At 40.8% G+C, this 20,752-nt stretch overlaps 1 protein-coding gene across 1 annotated transcript in view; it reads left to right on the top strand.

Moving 5' to 3' along the window:
* KLHL29 (kelch like family member 29) overlaps window positions 1-20,752 on the top strand; it is a 1,176,991-nt gene that overhangs the window by 921,516 nt on the left and 234,723 nt on the right. Inside the window, 2 exon segments of the mRNA XM_078647716.1 lie at window positions 1,801-2,000; window positions 8,965-9,224. Of these exon segments, the coding sequence (XP_078503842.1) occupies window positions 1,801-2,000; window positions 8,965-9,224 (460 nt within the window).

The following is a 20,752-nucleotide window of genomic DNA, read 5'->3' as shown; positions in this document are numbered from 1 at the left end:
TCCGAATATTACTAACCCACAGATTAATCTTCCAAATTATAGCGTTGCAATGAAAATGATGTATAAACCTAATGGACCAGCCGAATTTACAAAATGCAAGACTCCCTTCATTCAAACATCAGTAACTCATTCAGAATTTTGGCCGCCATTTCACATTACTTTACACTTAGTGACCACATGCTAGAAGTGTCGCTTTTCGTCCTTTCAATGCGTGGAAGCTTTGGTTCATTTTTTCCACCAAACGTTTTTGCCGTTTTGGCCAAAGAAATCCACTGTTGGCTGAAGGTGAACTTGAGTTTCATCACTTAAACAATTAATGATAAAACATTGAGCAGCTAAGTAATAGATAATTAACAGTTTTTTTAATGCTACGCTAGTCATGATCGGCATCGTGATTTGTATTTCTTAATAAAGGTTTCATTTCATGTTACAAATGTATAAGCTGTCCTTCCATATAATAAAGAAACCCCACATAATTAAAAATGTAGCCCTTTCTCATCTTCTGGGTGGGGCCAGAATTGTTTTTTTCATCTGTTTCTCTCAAATGCACTCATGATACATTCGTTATCGAATGGGTGGGAAGTGGTGCGGTTGAGTGAGTGGAAGCCATAAAGTGCTAGGGATGATGGAATAGGTATAGGTAGCAAAGGTCATGGGTTGTTCCTGCTTTCACCTGAATGGTTGAGCGAGGAGGATATTTTGAAAATACAAGTGGATGATCAACTTTCATTGTAAATACACCAGAAAGTCAAGTTGCTCATTATATATTTCGTGTTTAAACCGGGTGAAAAGGGCAATAACAAATATTTCAAGCTTCCTCTAGGCAATGTGGATATGCTGTGACCCATGGTCTTAAGGAAGAAGAGGAGCTGCAGCCATTTTAATCCATTAACTAAAGAGGAAAATTCCCAAGTTTAACCACAAATTTTCCACTCCCCTAACATGACAAATGTATTTTCTTTCCTTTTAGGTATAAGAGCCCTAAGTATTGTAGCCTCCCCAGAGGATTCTGCAGAGTGGCGGACTCTTACTTGCGCTAATGCACACTTCAAATGCAGGGGCACTTTGATCAGAACTCGTTGAGCACTTTAAACGGCAAGATCCTACACCACAGTCCTCAGAGCTCACAAAGGATGGCTGCTGGCTTCCTGTGGCAGAATGGGGTGTTTCCCCTCCCTCCTTTGCTCTAACCATTTTGTCTGTCTATCTCGTCTTGTAGTCAATTTCCAGTCAATGCCATTAATAGCTTCCTTTTAGTGCCTAGAAGGGAACAATATATTTTTAGAACGATCAAAGGTGCATTTTGTTTTTATAAATGTCACAGAATCCGGATCTATTCCATATACTTCAGGTAAACAGTAGTGTGCTTTCACTGCTTATTACATCTTGAAATTCAAGCATAGCTGACGCAATCAAGGTCAAAGGGGAGATGTGTTTTCCCTTTAAATCTCTTTGCTATCCTTTCTAAAAATGTATTGGTTCCCTTTGAAAGCTAACACTGTACCTCATTTCCATTAATGTTAGTGTTTCCTTTTTTTGTTTGCAACCTCTTTTTTTTGCATGAGAATGCTGAACACTAGCAATAACCTGAATTTGTTTCTTTGTGCTGTTTTAATTTTCTGTAGAGCTTTCAACCCTTCTCTTTTAGCTCCAGGTAAAGTCATGTGTTCAGCCATTTTAAACGCTGTTATTCCTGTTACTAAAACATGCCAACTCTGAATGAAGGGATGTTCTAGACTATGTGCTGACAAGCACGATCCAGATTGGTCTCTAAGAGATTCATTGTCTGCCCTTTGCCAGGTCTTTGCTGGACAGTACTAAAGCTGGGGAGAAAGTGGAGTTGGCTATTTCCAGCGTCAGTGCAGAAGTTTTGGAGCTGCTATTGGAGTTTGTTTATACAGGTTCCCTGATCATACATTCGGCCAATGCAAAAATTCTCCTGGAGGCTGCAAGCAAGTTCCAGTTTCACACTTTCTGCAAAGTCTGCGTATCATTCCTTGGTAAGTCCGCCTGCTTTGTTTCTGAGTTATCGTGAGAGCGCTGTCTCAGTTTGCACTGGGGTGCTGTCTAAATTTGGTGTGCGTGGTGCAGACTGGGATAAGAATGCCTGAATATGCAGAAAAAATGCATTGTTGCAGGTGTGACATCTTGCAGCTCGCGCTTGCAGTGAGGAAAGATCATTGATCGAAGAGCAGTTTGAAACAGCAGCTCTATGTTTCACTAGAGGCAGTTTGGCCTCTTTTTGAAAAGGCAAGGGATCCTGCAATCTCCATTTTCCCCATTCAAAAGGGCACCTCTGTGGTGCATAGTCAGGGTGACTGCAGACTCTTTGTCATGGCACGCATGTCTGTTCTCATATTTGCACTGCACCTCACCCCTATGCAAATTAGGAGATACCCACTTCAGATCTTACAATAGCATGATCCATATTATGGAAGATGCCACATAAGCGTCTGCAGCCCCTTCTGTAATACCAATGTGCCCCAGTGACACAAAAAGCAGAGGCACATACATGTTGCATTCACCGGGACACTGTTTCTAATACTGCCATTGTCTCTATCCACATCCAAGCATGATAACAGTGTCAAGTGTTGTGTTGATCCACAGAAAACAGGCTGTCTGACGAGGATGATTGATTTTATCAGACACATTAAAAATACATACTGATGTTACAGATCCGTAGATAGGCCTGCTTCTGTGGGGTACCTCACAGGACCCTTCCTCAGACACAAATTACCATATTTAATAAAAGCATGTTGTAATCAACAAAAGCTGACAAGATGAGGAAGTGAGTTAGGCCTTGTATGATGATGCCTGGTGTGACCTGCAAGTCATGATTTTGAACTGATAAAAATAAAGTAGTTTTCAATATTCCAAGTTCAGTAAGTGGAGTAGCTTTACAGTGCTTAGAAAAGCTGCTCTATAAACCACTATATAAATACAGTTATTATATGGAGTGAAAAGTTCAAAAAGCGATGGCTCAGCTATTTTTGTAATGTGTTATGCACTGGGGAATGCAACATTTGTTTTGACAGGGATTACATTTTAACTGGCTTACCGATTAAATTGAAGAATGGTGCTGTAAAAGATGTCTACCATAAACTGTTTTAGCTGCTAATCATCCTCCACTGGTTTACATTGCGTTGATAGAGTTTATCAAACTCCATATTGCAGCTCAATCTGAAGCCCCAGTACTGTGGACATGTGGAAGTGCTAACTTGTATCTGAGACACAAGATCATACCTTAACAAATACTCATTCCCCTGTACTTCTTTATATTTCTAAAACTCCCTCGTTATTTTGTTCCCCTTGGAAAATTGTATTATATTCAGTAGACAAGGAGAAGTGAGGCAGCCTGTAAGACGCCTTTGATAATAACAGACACTATCACAATGCACTTTACTGGAGCGATATTACCATAGGAACTTCTCTTCAAAAGGCGTACAAAGGCCACATGGCTATTGTCTTTTCTGTATTTATAAGGCAACCCTACTTATTTGGTGAAATTCATTGTAATCAATTGAAGGGCACACCCCGAGGGTGGTTTAATTAAATCTAGATGTTTATAATGCCTTTATGTCACTTTTTTACCTGCACTGATCTCTAAGTTCAAACACTATGCAGGAAAATACTTGTATACTTTAACACACACTGGAAAGATTGAGATGCATTCATCCATTCAAAAGGTTCTCCCAAAGCAAGCGTTCTCCATCTGTGATAGTGCCGCTTGAAGCCTGCATGTCACAAATAGAGCTGCGCTACCTAGTATGCAGTATTACATGCATACATTATCTATAATGCTATACCTTAAGGATCTTTCCATCGAGCCACAGTGCCAGAAACCCAGATGGCCAGTGTCCTCTGACCACTTGTGGTAAGATACATCCTTGTGCTGTAACAAGAATCCATGACTCCACAGCCTGCTGTCAAGCACTGTCTCCAGTATTTCCTCCCACAGTGCCCTCTGGTCATGTCCGATGGTCATGCACAGCTGGTATTTCTCACAGTGTGTGGCTTTGAGTCACACCATTACACAGAAGCCTTGCTATCAGACCTCCATTATCACAGCCTCAAAAGTGCCCTCTGGCCACTACCCTAAAAATCGTTTGTTTGTTGTATATGTGTAGGAGGCTGGTATTGTCACCGTAAGAGTCAAAGTGGCAGCCTAAATGTTGCATGTTGGCTCCTGTAGATCAGCAGACCCTGCATTTTTGTCCATAGACTAAACAGTTAGACTGAACATTCTTGAGGGAAAAGGGACATGTTCTACCCTTATAATTTGTCCTGCACTTAACATTGACTAGAGTGTGTTTGCACCACCTCAGGTTTCAATGTTTCAGAGATTATTGATCGATGGAAAATGTCATCATCAACATTAAACAATATCAAAAATACATCATAAAAACTGTTGATCTTAATAAATAAATAAAACACCAAGAATTCAATAGGAGAAAATAGTACATTAAAAAGAATAAAAAGTGCTAAAAATCTAAATAAGCAGTCTCCACACACAATTCTCTTAGATTGAGCTAACAATTTTGCCTAATAGACTGTGCCACGTAAAGGAATTTAGATACAGCTCCACAACCACAGTCCTAGAATTGCTTTTGTAAATCCTAAGGGCTTGTATTCGGTGTGTCAGGCCCAGGCACCGGCACAAGGAAACAATCCTCTTGCTTCTGGGTTTAGCATATTTTGGGCATAAAAACAACAAATGTTCCTTTGTTTCGTTCTGGAGAGTACTAGAAAAGCATTGCGAGTGCCGAGGCTTAGCAGAATCCCATGTTACAGTATCTAAACTGCTAAAACAATTAACGAGCACACACTAGACAAATATCATTTAAAAATGTCTCTGTATTAGGGACAGATTTATGCAGTAAAAAGCATCTTGTGTGGCTGACCGTGCGGTTGGACAAATCCTTGTGGGCAGCAACTCTCTACCAAAACCTTGTTTAAACCATTAAGTCCACGTTGGCCGGGATGGATTAAGGCACTTCCCAAAAATTGGCAAGGCCTAGCTCACTCCATGATTTTCTTTTTTCCATAAGCCAACCACTAAATCTTTTTGGAGGAATCCAAATTAATGATAACAATGAGTCCCTCTTTATAGTCATGTAATTCACAGGTAGCCCAAATACACACCCAATAAAGTAACGGCCTCAAAGTAACCAGCTCAGTGACAGAGTTAATATTGCACTCAGTGACAGAGTTAATATTGCACTCAGTGACAGAGTTAATATTGTGGTCCAGTGTTAGTGGCACCAATGGAGTGCCTCTCCCTAAACCAGTTAAGTCTCTGATAAAGTTGTCCGAATTACAATAGCCCCATAATTCAGCAGTTTATAGTGCTGCGCCCCTTGCCTGCATCTTGTACATTTCTATTCCTGGAACAATCTCCCTACCGGCCTACGTCAGACCCAGGACCTGCTGGCCTTCAGACGACTTCTCAAGACCTGGCTCTTCGAGTAGCAGCAGACCCCCCTCCCCCCAGCGCCTTGAGACCCTCACGGGTATGTAGCGCGCTCTACAAATGATTGATTCATTGATTGATTCCTGTAAGGATAGCGAACCAAGAAGCATTCTTTGTGAACCTGAGAATTGCCCCTGCTCTATCACATGTGAGGTTTTAGAAATCTGTGGGCCCAGGAACTGGAACCAGCCAATCGGATCCCTGGTTCCCTAACTCTTTTCAATACTACCTAAATTTACAGTGCCCTTAACCATTTCCTTCCTAATATAAGTCATCTGCTTAGTTTTAACGGTATTGATTTTGAGACTATATTCAAAACAAAATAGACTAAAATTGTCCATAAGAGTTTGGAGACCCGCCTTAGTTTTATCTACTAAGAGGATATTATCAGCAACAAAAAAAGAGCCTGAACTTTCTGTCCTGCCAGGATAGGAGAGTAGTTGGCACAGTTGGTCAAATACTTGACACAAATTGTTAACGTAAAGAAGAAAGAGGGAGGGTGCCAAGACACCGCCTTGACCCCGCCCTTGTCAATGAGAATTTTGTTTATTCGTTCTCCTTTTGCGCTACATCGGACCCTAGCAAAGTTCCCCTCATCAAGGCACACAATGATGTTTAGTGTATTACAGGAAAGCCCAGCCCATATAGGACTTACCAAAGTTTCATCGTTGGAACCAGGTCAAAGGCCAGCATGGAGGTCAATAAATGCCACTAAGTGTTCATCCCTCCTATGTTGAAGTCTTCCTCTTAATCAAAAGTAAGCGGACAAACTGGTCAGTTAAGCTAGTCTTTGGTCTGAACCCTGCCTGCAAATTCGACAAGATGTGATTTTCGTTAAACCAGTCCAAAATTCGTGCTAGAAAACTGTTTACAAACAAGCTTTTAAAGGTTGTCCAAGAAGCTGATAGGGCAGTAATTTCAGGGGGTACCTGGATACCCTTTCTTTTAAACAGGGGCAAACTTTGCCCCTTTCCATGTAGTTGCCATTGCTACCCCTGCTACAATTACATTTGTAAAACACACAAGATGATGGACGGAATGTTGAACAATGGCAAAACATTCACCCCAGTCACAGATCTGGGTTTAATCCATCTTTATTTTGCTCACCAAGCATTACATTTGTGGCAGCGTTAATAAGAGGAACCCAAGTGTTGGAACCAAATTAAAACAGGTTGGCTGGGATCCTATCTAATCCAGGGGCCTTTTCTTGTTTCAGTGAAGCTATCACAAGAGTGGTCTCTGCTAGGGAAAAAACTACTGGAGTAGAGGACCAATTAGACATAAGAACACCCTCAGAATAAGTAGAAATCAAATGCTTCTCATGCTTGCAAGAGTAGAGTTTTCCAAAATGGGCAACCCACTCACAGGGCAGTATAAAGGACTTGGCTGGGTTTTTTTATTTTTATTTATTTTTTATTTTTTGGAGAGTTTTATATAGCGCGAACTTGAACCGAACCGAATCAGTTATCAGAGCGCTTTACATAGCACCAGTTTCTTTCATTTTTTATTTTTTTTTAGGCACGGGGAGATTAAGTGATTTTCCCAGAATCACAGGGGTTTTTTGGCGTCGTTACCGAGACTCGAACCGAGTTTCCGAGGTCGAGCGCCTTAGCCGTTACAGAATTCCTACCACATACAGTTACTAGTCGCCACAATTTCATAAGATCATTTTTGGATGAGGCTTCTAAAATATCAGACACATTTTTACACTCCCATATAGTTTTTCGAATGCTTTATTTCAAAGTGATATTGAGCTCTACATACCCTAATCTCCTATCTAGCTCCTTTTTTGTTTGCACTAAGAAAATTATTCTGAGCCACTCTATAAGATGGAGTTTAGCAAGGCCCTTCAAGGTTCATGATGCCCTTTAGCAAGGGCCTTGTGGACTCTGTGTGGAAATAAAGTTGAGTCTATCGCAAAAACGAATCTACTCGGCTACAATCACTTTACTCCCCCAGTTCTCAAACATAACATCCATGTGTACGGCTAGGACTGAGTATAAACCTAAAATATGAAATGAGGGACATAACTTCTTCATAGTTAATACTGAGTGATTATCACTCTCGTCACGCAATAGCACAGTCGTATCTTCCATCTGCCTCCACAGTCTAACATCTAGGATGATATAGTCGATAAAGTTATCATACAACCCTCTTCTAAATGTTGTGGTGGGAGTGACATCAGAGGACGAATTGCCATCACAGGTACGCAGTCCATGGGCAAGCGCGAGATCTACCACTTGAAGGGCAGTCCTTGTAAGATTTCTCTTTACTGGAGAAGTTAGTTCCGGAATTCCCCACATTTGATCCTCCTCATAAGATAGATCCTGGGTTATGCCAGAATGTTAGACTTCAGGGTTATATGAACCACAACGAGTTCTACAAACCAATATGGCAGAGAAAGTAAAATGGTTAGCTGTTTTATAGACAATAAGATTTCAGATTTGCATTTAGAGGATAGAAGATGTGTGCAGGCCCAACTGCAAAAGGTCTATAAGTTTTACTCACATTCTTCTAATTGGGGCAAACTAATTCTTCATGGACTAACATTTCAGCTCTAACTACAGAGGTGCTATAATCACCCCTGTATTTTAGATATAACATAATATGCGTGTGCATTAAATGCATACTTCAATATAATGTGGAATCCTATGAAATATATGAAAGCGCTTTTATAGGGTTGTAAGGTAATATATTTGGGGTATTTTCTTTCTTATAGTGTGCTGGTGTGGAATGGACAAAGTGAAGCTAGATTTATTATGTATTTTTCCATTGCCCAATCTTTTTACAAGATATTTTCTGTCATGTCTGTATACTTCCCTCAGTTCCTTCTGACTTTTTATTCCTCCAGTTTCCCCCACCTGATCTCGTGTTGCCTTCTCTCCCACTGAAACACACTCTTCCCACGTGAATGTTTTAGGGTTTTTCTGTGGCCAGGCCCTGAAAATTGGAAGTGGATTATTGACAATCAAAGAATCTGACTGTGCACTGAAGAGCTCTAGAATTCTGACTGCCGCTCATGCTCCCAGGTCATCCTTTCTGTGAAACTTGAAGCCACAGTTCTTGTTGAAATTGACCCCTTTCTGGAGAGATAGGAGTTTGTCATTGTGAGGCCTGTCATGTGATGGATTTGGAAGTTGTTTATTTCCAAACAAGAACCCAGTGATGATGTGACTTACTGATAAATTACTACAAGCGATGTGTGATGAATTTTCTTGTTACACCCATGTGCTGACACTTGAGTATATTTGTAATAAGAAAACAATGCTCAGGCATTTTTAGGGTTATTAAGCTCTGTGAACCGTTTTACGTATAATGAAATAAGCCTTTAGCTGTGATACAATTATATAACTCAGTTTGATAAATGATTTATCTAAAAGCATTTTGAACTGAATGGAAGTTGGAGTGTATCACTTTACATATTGGCATATATTTTTATTATAATTATGTGCTGGCATTCCATCTCTTGCTTAATACATGCTCTTGCTCTTCAGAGAAACAGTTGACGGCAACCAATTGCCTCGGAATACTAGCCATGGCTGAAGCTATGCAATGCAGTGAACTCTACAACATGGCGAAGGCGTATGCCCTACAAAACTTCCCAGAGGTGGCTGGTCAAGCGGAGATCCTTAACATCTCCAAGGAGGACTTTCTTTGCTATATTTCTAACGATAGCTTGTACACTAAAGCTGAAGAATTGGTGTATGAAACTATGATCAAGTGGATTAAGAAGGACCCCAAAACCAGAGCACAGGTATTTAGAAACAAGGGTTACATTAGTCTACTTTGATGTTATTTGTTCATTCTAGAAATGTTTGCTCATGTGCCTTGGCTTTCACACATATTGTTGGCAAATTCTAGAAAGGAATTGTTCAAAAACTCAAACATTTGATGTTTTACTAGCTATTGGGTTCTAAAAAGAGCATTAACTCCCTCCTAAAAATCATCTTGCTTGATGTAAGAAGGAAAATTTGGTGTGAATCAAAAACGTTAAGTGTGAAAAAGTGAGAAATGTACTGTCTTGATATTACTTCTTCATTTTGAGACGCTTTCCGACTTTTATCCAACTCTCAAAGAATTCCAGGAGGGTGCCTGGAAATCCACATCAAGGGGAATGCAAATCCCTTCAAATATAGGTCCTATTGCCTATGTTGCCCACTTCAATTTTAGTAGCAGCATTAGGACATGTAAAATTGTGATACCTGGCTTCACAATCTGGTATCCAAATTGAATATATGTTAAAGGGGGCTATAAATCTTTGAACATTGAATGTAACTTTGTAATTCAAATGTTTAAAACCCCACTTAATATGCACAATCTTGTATTCTCTCCCACCCATAATTAACATACAGCTAGGCTCACGCTATGCATATATACATAAAGAGTTTAGGGTGTTCACCTACCTTTGCAGGGAAGAACTGAAATAGTTTCTAAACCCCTCTTACCATTAACGTTGTCCACATTAACTCATACTGGTGATGTTCCTCTTTGCTAAAAAACAAATAATTCTGCTATTCCTTATTCTATGAAATAGAATTGCGAATCTGCTCCTGCAAATGTATTCATTTGTGCTCTTAAATTGATGAAAGGTCTGCAAATAGGTTTTGTTGATCATGCTCTTAATATTTGAATTGAAAGCTTTGCCGATTAAATCAACCCTATGAAGAGTCAACCAAGACAAATTTAATTGGTGTCAATGGAAATGAAAAATACAAGTGGAGATGGCAGAAATGTAAAAAAGTGATTTGAAAACATGCTTTCCACAATATCATGTGATCCTTAGTGTATTTCCCAAGAGAAGAAAGGAGTTATACAATGCAATACATGTTTTATATTAAAAAAAATTAACTTTTCCACCCCAGAGTGGAAGCATGCGGCACAGTAAAACTAAACCATTAGATAATATTTGGACACACTCTGAAAGCCACCCCCACACACAGACTTGCCTGGCAAATTAACAAAATATTCTTATACTGTGGTAGATTGTGAAAAAAATTGAAATAAAATCTATGATGGAGATCAAGATGGACCACAGGTTATCAAATTCTCAATACATGTGCTGCCTAAGGATTTTTTAGTTTTTAGAAGAAGTATCAATTAGTATATACCAGTATCGGTACACATCTTTGATTTAATTTCATTGCAGGGGAGAGAGCAAAGTGATTGAGTGGTTAGTGAGGTGTGGTATTTAGGCCGTAGAGGTGTGGAAGTGCTTTGGGTGTAGGTAGTAAAACTTTGGATACTTCCTAGGAACCTAGCATGGCCTACTTTATGTGCTCTGCTATGTACTAATTTACATTCAACCTTCGGTAGGGCTGTATACTTGCACTTGTTATCATGCCTAGCTCTAGTTAGAGGCTTTTGATGGAGCAAGATTTTTGCTTGAAGACCCAGCGGGTCCCTCTAAATTTGCCTTCCTGGACCTAACAAACAACTTGGCTACACCTACATATTTCCATTGAAAAGGATTTGTCTATCATTCCTCTATTATTTTCTTCAGTTTCATGTCTCTTATGGTAATTAGAATAGTAAACTGGGAATCGGGTGGAGTGGTAATTGTTAGGATTCCTTCATTCTCAAGCCTCATTTCCAAAGAAAATGAAGTTTTAAGTGCACTTTTGATTTGTATCTTTAATAAATAAAGTCCATATAAGTGAACCACAGTAAAACAAAATGACATGAGGTAGAGATGTGCTCACTTTATCTAAACGTGCCTCCATCTCTCTTAAACCCCTCTGCTACACTGCATGCATAAATCACAGCCACATTCCCCATGTCATGATTGAAGCACCACTTCAAACTTCATACAAAACAACCTACGCTTCCCACATTATAAGCCCAACCACATTCTGTTCTTAACCGCCCAAAAGTGTCCAGTGCTCTGACTGTGTCATGATGCATTATACATTGTCTACACCATCATTCAGTCAGTTACGTTATCAACTATAAACAAAGTACAGTATAGTTTGTAAAGGACAGTTTAGCAGAAAATGGAGGGTATGTGTCTTAGATGCTACAGGCCAGTAAGAAGCAGTTGTGACCATAACTTACAAACACACTGATGTGTATCACACTGCAGCCAAAAAAGCGTTGTTCATTCCCACAGTCTTTTATTGGTCTCCCACACTGAATATGCACACCTGCATGTTTCAGATGGGAGAGTTTGAGGGTTTGAGGAACCGAAGAAGCAAAGGACTTTTTGACTCCTAAGCCCACTCCAGCTGTGCCCCACGTATCTGTGATTGCACCACTGTTTGTCCTGACATCCTTGGTGTAGTATTCCCCCAATTCTTTTGAGTTCACTCCCTAATTTTTGCTGCACTTCTTTGTGTTAGCATTGTGAGTCTGTGCACTTTACCCTCACTAACCAAATATTAAACTGCTGGTGATCGCTCCCTAAAACATGGTAAAATTGGACTACACATAATTAGCACATTAAAATTACTTGTATGTTTCTGGTAAGTGTTACTACATGTTTCCAGGGCTTGTAAATTAAATGCTATAGTGAGTAGCAGCTCTCATTATGCCACCCACTAAGGTGGCCTCTTAAAGCTGGTCTTGGCCCGCTCAATGCAGCCTGTGGTGCAACTTTTAAACTTCCATTTCGACCTGGCAAACTAAACTTTTGCGGACCTATGGAGTAGGCTTTGCGGTCCCCCGGGGCTATCTGGACCACATGTTAAGAACCACTGCCCTAGACAGTTGGAGCAAGGACCAGAGGAAGAGGAAGAACTAACCAGAGCCAGTTTGGGGGTAGGTCATGTAATTCCCCCTCACAAAGACTTGGCACCAGGTATAAAAGTTGGACCTTCAGAAAGTCTCATCAAAATACTCCTGGACCTCTGGAAGATTCCGAAAAAGGACTGCCCTGCTGCCAAAAGGACTGACCTGCTGCTGGAAGGACTGCTTTGCTGTCTGAAGAAGTAGACCTGCTTGCCTTAATCCCAGGCTACCCCAAAGTGGCTCCAAGGGGCACACACTTCCAGAGGTTCCCTGCAACTGCCCAGCTGACCAGGACCTTCCTGAGACCTGCTGCTGACCTCTGCTGGAGGAAGTCCTGATATCCAGTAGGTGTCCTCCAGGCCCTGGACCCTTGGCTGGCATCATTGTGAACTCATCCTCAAGAAAAGGTGGAAATCCTGAGGTTTGGGCTCCTCGTGACTGTGAAATGGCATCTTTCCGCCAAGATTTGACCATCCACGACAACCACCAATGCAAAGCACCAGCTGAACTGCATTTCACGTTGATAGTGACCACCCAAGGCAATCAACCAACATGAAGCTCCAGCAACAACCGGCTCTTTGTGTTACAGCAATGACTGTCTGCAGACACTGGACCTGTTCTTCACGCTGGATGCCTCTTCCTTTCAGCCCTCTCCAACGCAAACAGAACTCTTTCCAAAGGACTTGAGAGGGCAACTCTTCAGCAGGACTAACCTGGTTCCTTTATTTTACCCACGCGGGGTCACCATCAGCCTGAACTTGTGACTTTGCCCCGGTCTAGTGCAACCAGAAAAATGCCAGTGGCACTTTGTGCTTCTTGCTGCTATCTTCACCTAATATTTCTTCTGATTAGATTTTCTTCATTTTGGTGTCATTAATTTTTTTAATTGTTTTTTTCAGTTGGTTTATGAATTATTTTGTTAATTTTACACATTATTACTGTTTGTGTGATGCATACATTATTTACACATTGCCTCTAATTTAAGCCTGACTGCGTTGTGCCAAGCTACCAGAGGGTTTAGCAGAGGTTAATTTAGTGACTTTTGTGGTTCACCCAGATAAGGAATGTGGTTGTTGCCAGAGTGGGGCTTCCACCCTTTCACAAACAACTCAATTTCTTACAACGACCATTCAGGCACACATTTACAAAGAGGTCTCATTTGCACAGACCTAAATAACAGAAAGCATGAATTAACGAAAAACAAGCACCGGTGATGCACCGGTGATGCCAGTAGGTCTGACTTATAAATGAAAGTGCTCCTCCATTATTCATGAGTTTAGGTACTCTAGTCATCATACATGCACTTTGTCACTCATCCATCAACAAACAAACTCAACAGCACATCCAAGATAAATCAAAATAATGAAAGTTTAATAAAGAACACATGCTGTATCTAAACTTGGTGGGCACATTCTTGCAATAGCAAGAAAAGAAATAAACAAACCAGCCAATTGCCATTCTGTAATGGAATACAAAGTGTATTCTTGTTTTAAAATTCCACCATTTCCCAAAATTTTGGAACCAATGTGTTGGCTTTCTTGGAATGGTAAAGCAATGCTACAATAAAGCCAATACCATTTCATAATGGTTGCCTTGTTCAGAGGCAGTGGATGCTGGGATGCGGCTCACTGCAGATAAAATGCCTAATAGCCCTGTTTGTGGAACTGTACTGTGCTCTAAAAATGAAAAGAGAAGATGAACAAATGAAAAGTGACCCATTAAAAGGAAAATATGATAAAACTAAAGAACTTGCTCAGCATCCGTGACATTGAAGCATACTCACTTCATGCTGTCATGGATGGAAACAGAGCATAAATTTCACCTATCTTTGCTTTTTGACCTCCTGTTTTTCTTTCCTTTAGGACTCTGGGCACTTTACCACTGCTAATGAATGCTAAAGTGCATATGCTCTCTGTGTAAATTGAGCATATGGAATTGTGTTTCCCTGATTGGTTTGCTTGACTTGCTACTAAGTCCCTAGTATAGTGCACAGTGTGTGCCCGGGGCCTCTAAGTCAACTACTGCTAGTGGGCCTGCAGCCCTGATTGTGCCACTAACACAAGTAGCCTTTCAAAGTGGATGTACATTCACTGTAGACAGCCACTGGGGGGGGTTAAGGTGTGTCCTGCCTTTCCTGGATGAGTCAGGGCTGGTTTGACTAGACCTGGGCAGCATTAGAGAGTTGGGTAGGGGGAGGAGATTTCCTTTCACCTGAATGGGCCTTGTCTCCCTTACACATCGCTGTTTCCACCTCTTGCTGGGAAGCTGGACCAGAGAGGACAGTACTGGTTTTGACTGAGTACAGAGACTCTCTGCCACCAGAGATCAAAGAGAAATGCTATATACATTTTGGGGCCCAGACCTCAGAACTTTAAAATACTTCTGGACTCAAGAGGAACCTCTGCCAATGAGAAGAGCTGGGACAACTGAAGGAGAAGCACTGCCCCTTTGCTGTGTGCTGTCTGGAGTTGGCCTGAAGTGGCTGTTTCTGCCAAGGAGATGATAAAAAATTTGCAGTGCCCCCTTCTTGAAGAAGATCTTCAAGGGTTTGAAGTAGAGCTTGCTTCCTGTTTTGAAGTCTCGGGACACAAAACCCTCACCACCAGCTCTCCTGAACTCCCTTGCTGGGAGTTCTGACCTACCAAGAGGTGCCTGTTGCTGATTTGGGCCTCTGGAGTTTGTTCCTGCTGCTGGGAAAGAGATGCAACAACGAGAAGCGCGATACATCTGCACCCATTTCCAATACATCGCCGCTGTGCCATTGAAGAAACCAACACAGTGGCTACCGGCGGCTGGCGAAACCGCTGCATGCTGAATCCCTTACACCGATCTCCGAAGTCCGAGATTACTACACCGATTCTGACGCAGGCTCTGCTGTACGGCTGCAACAACTAACGCATCCTGGGACCGCGGCTGGAGAGACCAACGCAGCGCCTTTGCCGCCACATTAAGCACCGACGTATCCCAGATCCCCACTTATCGCATCAGGGCGCCAAGCCTACACGGACACCTGAGCCGCAGTAAGAAACTGGCGCATAACCTCCCCGCACAGTAAGAAACTGAAGCATCACCTCCCCTGCGTGACAGTAAGGAACCGACGCATCACCTCACCTGGAGTAAGGAACAGACGCATCACCTTCCCTGCAGCTGTTTTTGTTTATGATTGTGACGCATCCCAGGTACTTTGAGTTAAAAGTGTCACATCTATAGTTTGCTATGGACAGAACTGTTTTTACCTTTGAAGAATTACATTTTGATTACTGTATTGTGGATTTTTGTTGTTTTGGGCTTGTTTGGTTTAGATAAAGATTACGTATTTTCTAAAATGGTGTGGTGTCCATTTGTGTTTTCACTGTATTACTGTATGTGTGCACGAATGCTTTACACACTGCCTCTGAGATAAGCCGGTCTGCTCATGCCAAGCTACCAAGGGAGTGAGCAGGGGTTATCTTGGGTGTGTAATCCCCTTACCTTGACTAGGAAGAAGGGCCCCTACGTGGACAAACGTGTAAACCATTGCCAACTAGAGACCCCCATTTCTAACTCTCTCTCTATATATATATATATATATATATATACATATATATATATATATATATATATATATCTTTCCACACTGTTGCTCCTTCTGACCGCCCTCGGCCCCGCGGGAATTGGCACACACACCGGCGGAGCGCCCGGTAATCAATCTCCGTACAAACGCAATCCACAGTTGTCTTGCGCTCTCAAAGAAAGATTCGCCAACCAGAAATCAGTTCCAAGGGTGTTTATTCATCACGACATGTTTCGGTTTACACAGAAGCCTTGCTCACATTAATGGAACAGTGCTCTGAACTGGCTAATAAAGCATTCAAACAAAAAGTATTTCATGAACACAAACAAAGTACTGTGAATACATTGTATCGAGGTTTCATGCCCTAGTGAGACAGCCATTTTGAAGTGGTATAAAGTGTAAGCAAAACAACCTGTCAGATCATCATGCATACGGTCTAATGGTAATTTGATGCAATATATATATATATATATATATATATATATATATATTTTATTTTTTGCCGCTTTCGTCGCGGCAGGAAATAAAATTTAAAAATCCCACACGGCGTCGTCATCTGTAAAAAGGATTTATAGGACCCGTTCTTGAGGAGTCCGAGCGACGACGCAACTCTCGATTAGGAGTGGCAAGGAATGCTCGAGGAGGACAAGAGAAAAAAAATATATATATATATTTATTTATATACTGGTATATATTTATATTAGAGAGAGAGAGGTAGATGTTATAGTTAGGTGAAAATCTCAGTTAAACATACCATTTTACATTTTAAACAAAAAACACTGAAATTCATTAGTTATTGTTATCTCAAGTAATTATAAATCTTGCCCGAAAGTAACTGACTCGTGCCCCCTAGCCAGATTGCAATTTAAATATAGAGATAACATTTTAACACAACTAACCATTGCCTAGACAGGTTACACTTACATTTGTGCCTTGAAACAAGATTAGCCCACTTTGAATCAGGAATCCGAACAAAGTCATTCAATAGTCATGTCAGTCAGTAACGTCAATATAGCATCAGTGGTCGATTTGAACAATATTTATCAAGTTTCACATGTTTATTCATTTTGGTAACTGATGCAAACTGAAAAACATGTGCTATTCAACCTGCTGGTTTAAAGAGAAGGCATGTGGTGTAAGATTACAGACCAGTGGATTCATTTAATTCAACAGTGAAAGCAAGCACCTCACTGCTTGTTAAAATTCCTCCTGATCATTTGCTGCTGGGAAAGAGTCCAATGGCAGGCTGTTACATCTGGAACAAGGTTTATTTACTTAGCCTTGTGATATACTGTCTTCATGTTTGCTTTATGGCACACACGGGGTTATCTCCTTGAAGCTTTTATGACAACTTTATGGGGCTGTAAATCAAATGAATAGTCACGGATTAACCTGTGGTCGGCATCTCTTCTAAATAGTTGTCTTGCCTTAATGACTGTACAATTGCTGACATATTTTGATAGTTTGTCTTTACTTGTTTCTTTTCTTACTTGCCCAATTCTGTAATAATAATCAGTTCAAGTAAAATAGGAACAAATGCGCCTAGCGTGCAGTGCACATTGATCACGGTTTGACCATGGCATTGGTTCCTAAATCTTTCCACCCACATTGTGATGTGAGTATAATTCCTGCATAAATCGCATGACAAGCAAATGGAGCTAGTAAAGTTTCCCAGCCTCTGAAACGAGCCTCTGACAATGTATTTCTCGTTTATGGGCCCTCGGGTGTCCACTCAGCAGGAAATTAAACGAGCAAAGTACAGGCACTGATAGACTTTGTTGTTGAGTGAATCCGTCAGACATATTTACTGAATCCTTACAAGGCAGTATTGGACCTACAGGCGAACCTGGACGTTGGGTCACCAAAATAGCAGCAGAGGTGGTAGTAATATTACACAGCCCTCTGACTCTATTATGACACATTGTTGACCTGCTGTCCCACCTTTAGCCCCTAAAGAGCATCGTATTTGCTGTTGGGGGAACCCGGAGACGGAAAGGGAGTGAAAACTACTGGAATTTTTTTTTTTTTTGTCTGCATTTTTTTATATAGCACAAACTCGACTTTTAAGCTGGGGCTCATATGTCAAGTCTCTCTGGGGGAGTTTGTAGATAGTGCCATGACACCTTCGGGTAGCGGTTTGCACTTTAAAAATACTAATAACATAACAAGGCATTGGAGCACTTTACATGAGCATCAGTTACTTTACAGAAGGGCACATTCCTTTTTTGGTAGGCATTGGGAGATTGTTATTTGCTCAGAATACCAGGATGTTGAGCCGATGCCGAGACTCGAACCTTGTTCCCCAGCTACAAAGTTGGCGGCTCTGGTTGTTCGGCCACACAGGGCTCCTGAAACCCTTTACTTTGTGATGTTTCTGCTCCCTTCATGATCCTTCGAATCTGGTGTAGTAAGGGCAGTGCCATTGGCATCAAAAGGCACCCCGGGGTAGCAGCTGCTGACCCAGCTGAAAGTCCGTTGGCATTCATGCAAGAAAAATAGAGGAAAAATGCATCCTGAAATGTGTTGCCTTGTGTTTCTGGGGGAAACCCTGTGATTTGTTTTGCCTTGTGTTTAGTGGCTCTTTTGTTTGGTACATATTTGATCTGTCATCTCAGGACAGTCAGGTTTCTCACTACCAAAATAACATCTTACATTTACATGAATGTATCTTGGGATAGTCTTCATTCTACAATAGACATGGCTGTCACCCCAAAGAGTTATTTTTATCTAGTTGCTTTTCAAATAAATCCGATTGTGTTCAGAAATCATCCGTCATGTAAATATGTATGTACAATACTATATGCTTGCTCTGGACATGGCCTTATAACGTGATTCATACACATATATTATCTATTTAATCTGGTATACAATTCATTTTTTTGGTATTCAATAGGTAAGTTACAAAAGTTGTGCATTTCTAAGTGCAAGGTGCAGTATCTGTGTATTTACACCCTACATCCACTGTAACAACACATGAGTGCTCATTGGAAGTAACAAAGCTTCACTGTTGGCCATGGATTCATTTTAACCAGCATTATGAAACTAAGCCAAACAGTCAATGTAAATTAGCACAAGTCAATCTGTAGCCAGTTGTCAATGTTTCATCTCTCCAAAGTTGTTTTGGAGTGCTGCATCAGGAGACGTATTTTAATGACATCAGTAAATTAAGAATAAGAATAAGTAAGAATAAGAATAAGTAAGAATAAAGGGGCTGCTAGAAAGTCTTTTAAAGGATCTTTAGCAAGCCATACTTTCAAAAAAATATTAAGAAAAATTAAACAAATTCGGGTAATGTAAACAATATTACCATATAGACAAAAATATGGGTACTTTAGTGAAACATATGCAATTTTGAAAACAGATACCGAAATGGCGTAGGAGAAGAGGAGGTGTAGGAAAGTGTGGATATGCACTATTTCTGCATCACTTGCAGATCACTTTGCAAGATAAATGGATAGTCTGCCATTGCTTTGACCTGTGGCTGTGCACCTTACACAGCCTAAACCGATGGACTCCTACTTAAGATTTTGCTATGGGTACACTTGGCTAGCATTTGATAGCTTAATATAAGTAGCAAGGTAGCTCCTAGCGGATTGTGTGACATGTATTGTATAGCCAAGCAATAACACTGAAGATCCTTATCAGGTTTAATTAAAATGAGACAGCTGAAAAATGACACAAAATGTAGATGAATTGAGAAGTAGCTAAAATAACACAAGTTATTTTAAAATTAACATTCAGGACTCATTAGGGAAAGCCATTTCTGTGATAGTCTATTGGAAATCAGAATAATATGTTTTGATAAAATTGAACTAGGACATACACACGTAGAGTGTAAGAATAACTCACAAATGCACGTGGGTGAAAATGAAGAAGCGACTTGGCACAATTAAGATTTCTACATACGGATTTAGAGACCTTTCCAGATCAAAGGTTCTTCCAGTGAGATGAAGATAAAGACCATCTCTGAGTAGGACATTCATGACCTCAGTCACATAATGTGGGAGGATTTAGCCTACTGTGGATACGTGTTATAAAAAGCAGGACTACAAATCTTCAAGTAGCTGATGGGAGCAAGGCAGATGTTCTCCTAGTTCAATAATTATTTTGCAGATGTTCTGCAGCTCAAGCATTGCCTGCATATGATCTGAACCCGTCCTGCAGGTTTAGATATACAATCTGAAATCTCAGATTGTAGATTTGGATTTCCTGCTGTGTGTAGTTCGGACTGTTGCAGATCACTTTATAACAAATGCAAGTACAGCCTTTGTTGGTACTCACAGTAGCATCCAATTACTAAGCAAGTCTCCAAAGTGCCGGCAGCGTCATTGGTTTCCAAGCTTGCACACTACCAGGAGGGAAGTTCCTCAGCAAGTTGGCTGGAAGTTTATAGCAGATTCAGGTTAGAGATTATGGCACCTCTTCTAGTTTTGCTTTAGCAAGTAAATCTGTGCTTACAGAGCAGGAAAGTTGTTCTACCCGTTGGTCTGAAAATCCAGTGGGCAAAACATGGTTTTTCAAAGTGGGTGGGTACTCCTCATCTAATCCTAACTATCAAAAAAGTGCCCCATTCCCACTGTCTAAATAGTATGACCGGGGACCTATCACTGAAACATTTGCATTTAAATACAAATTCGAAAAAGTTTTCCTCTGCATAAAACTGGAGTAAAACTTTAAGCGTGCACTAGGGATTCCAGGCCACCCCTACCAAGCACAAAGGCATTTTAACACCTTCCACTATATCACCTCCACAGGATAGTTCACCAAAAAGGAAGACAGAGTGCGAGGACCCAAAATTGAATAACAAGATACGATAGAAGGTATGTTTCACCCAGCTGATGGAGCAGACATTGAACGGTCAGCCCAGAGTCACTACATTAGGTATTTAAATTTCACTCTAGCTCAGAAAATATATGTTTTACTGTGTGTGTTGGGGGTGGAGGGAATTCAAACCCGAGCACCATGTTCCAGAGTGTGCAGACTGATCGTTCCTACAATTTTGGAAC

Source organism: Lissotriton helveticus, chromosome 6 (genome assembly GCF_964261635.1).
Source record: "Lissotriton helveticus chromosome 6, aLisHel1.1, whole genome shotgun sequence".
NCBI lineage: Eukaryota > Metazoa > Chordata > Amphibia > Caudata > Salamandridae > Lissotriton > Lissotriton helveticus.
Note: the sequence above shows the minus strand (reverse complement) of the source record. Positions and strands in the feature narration are given on the sequence as shown.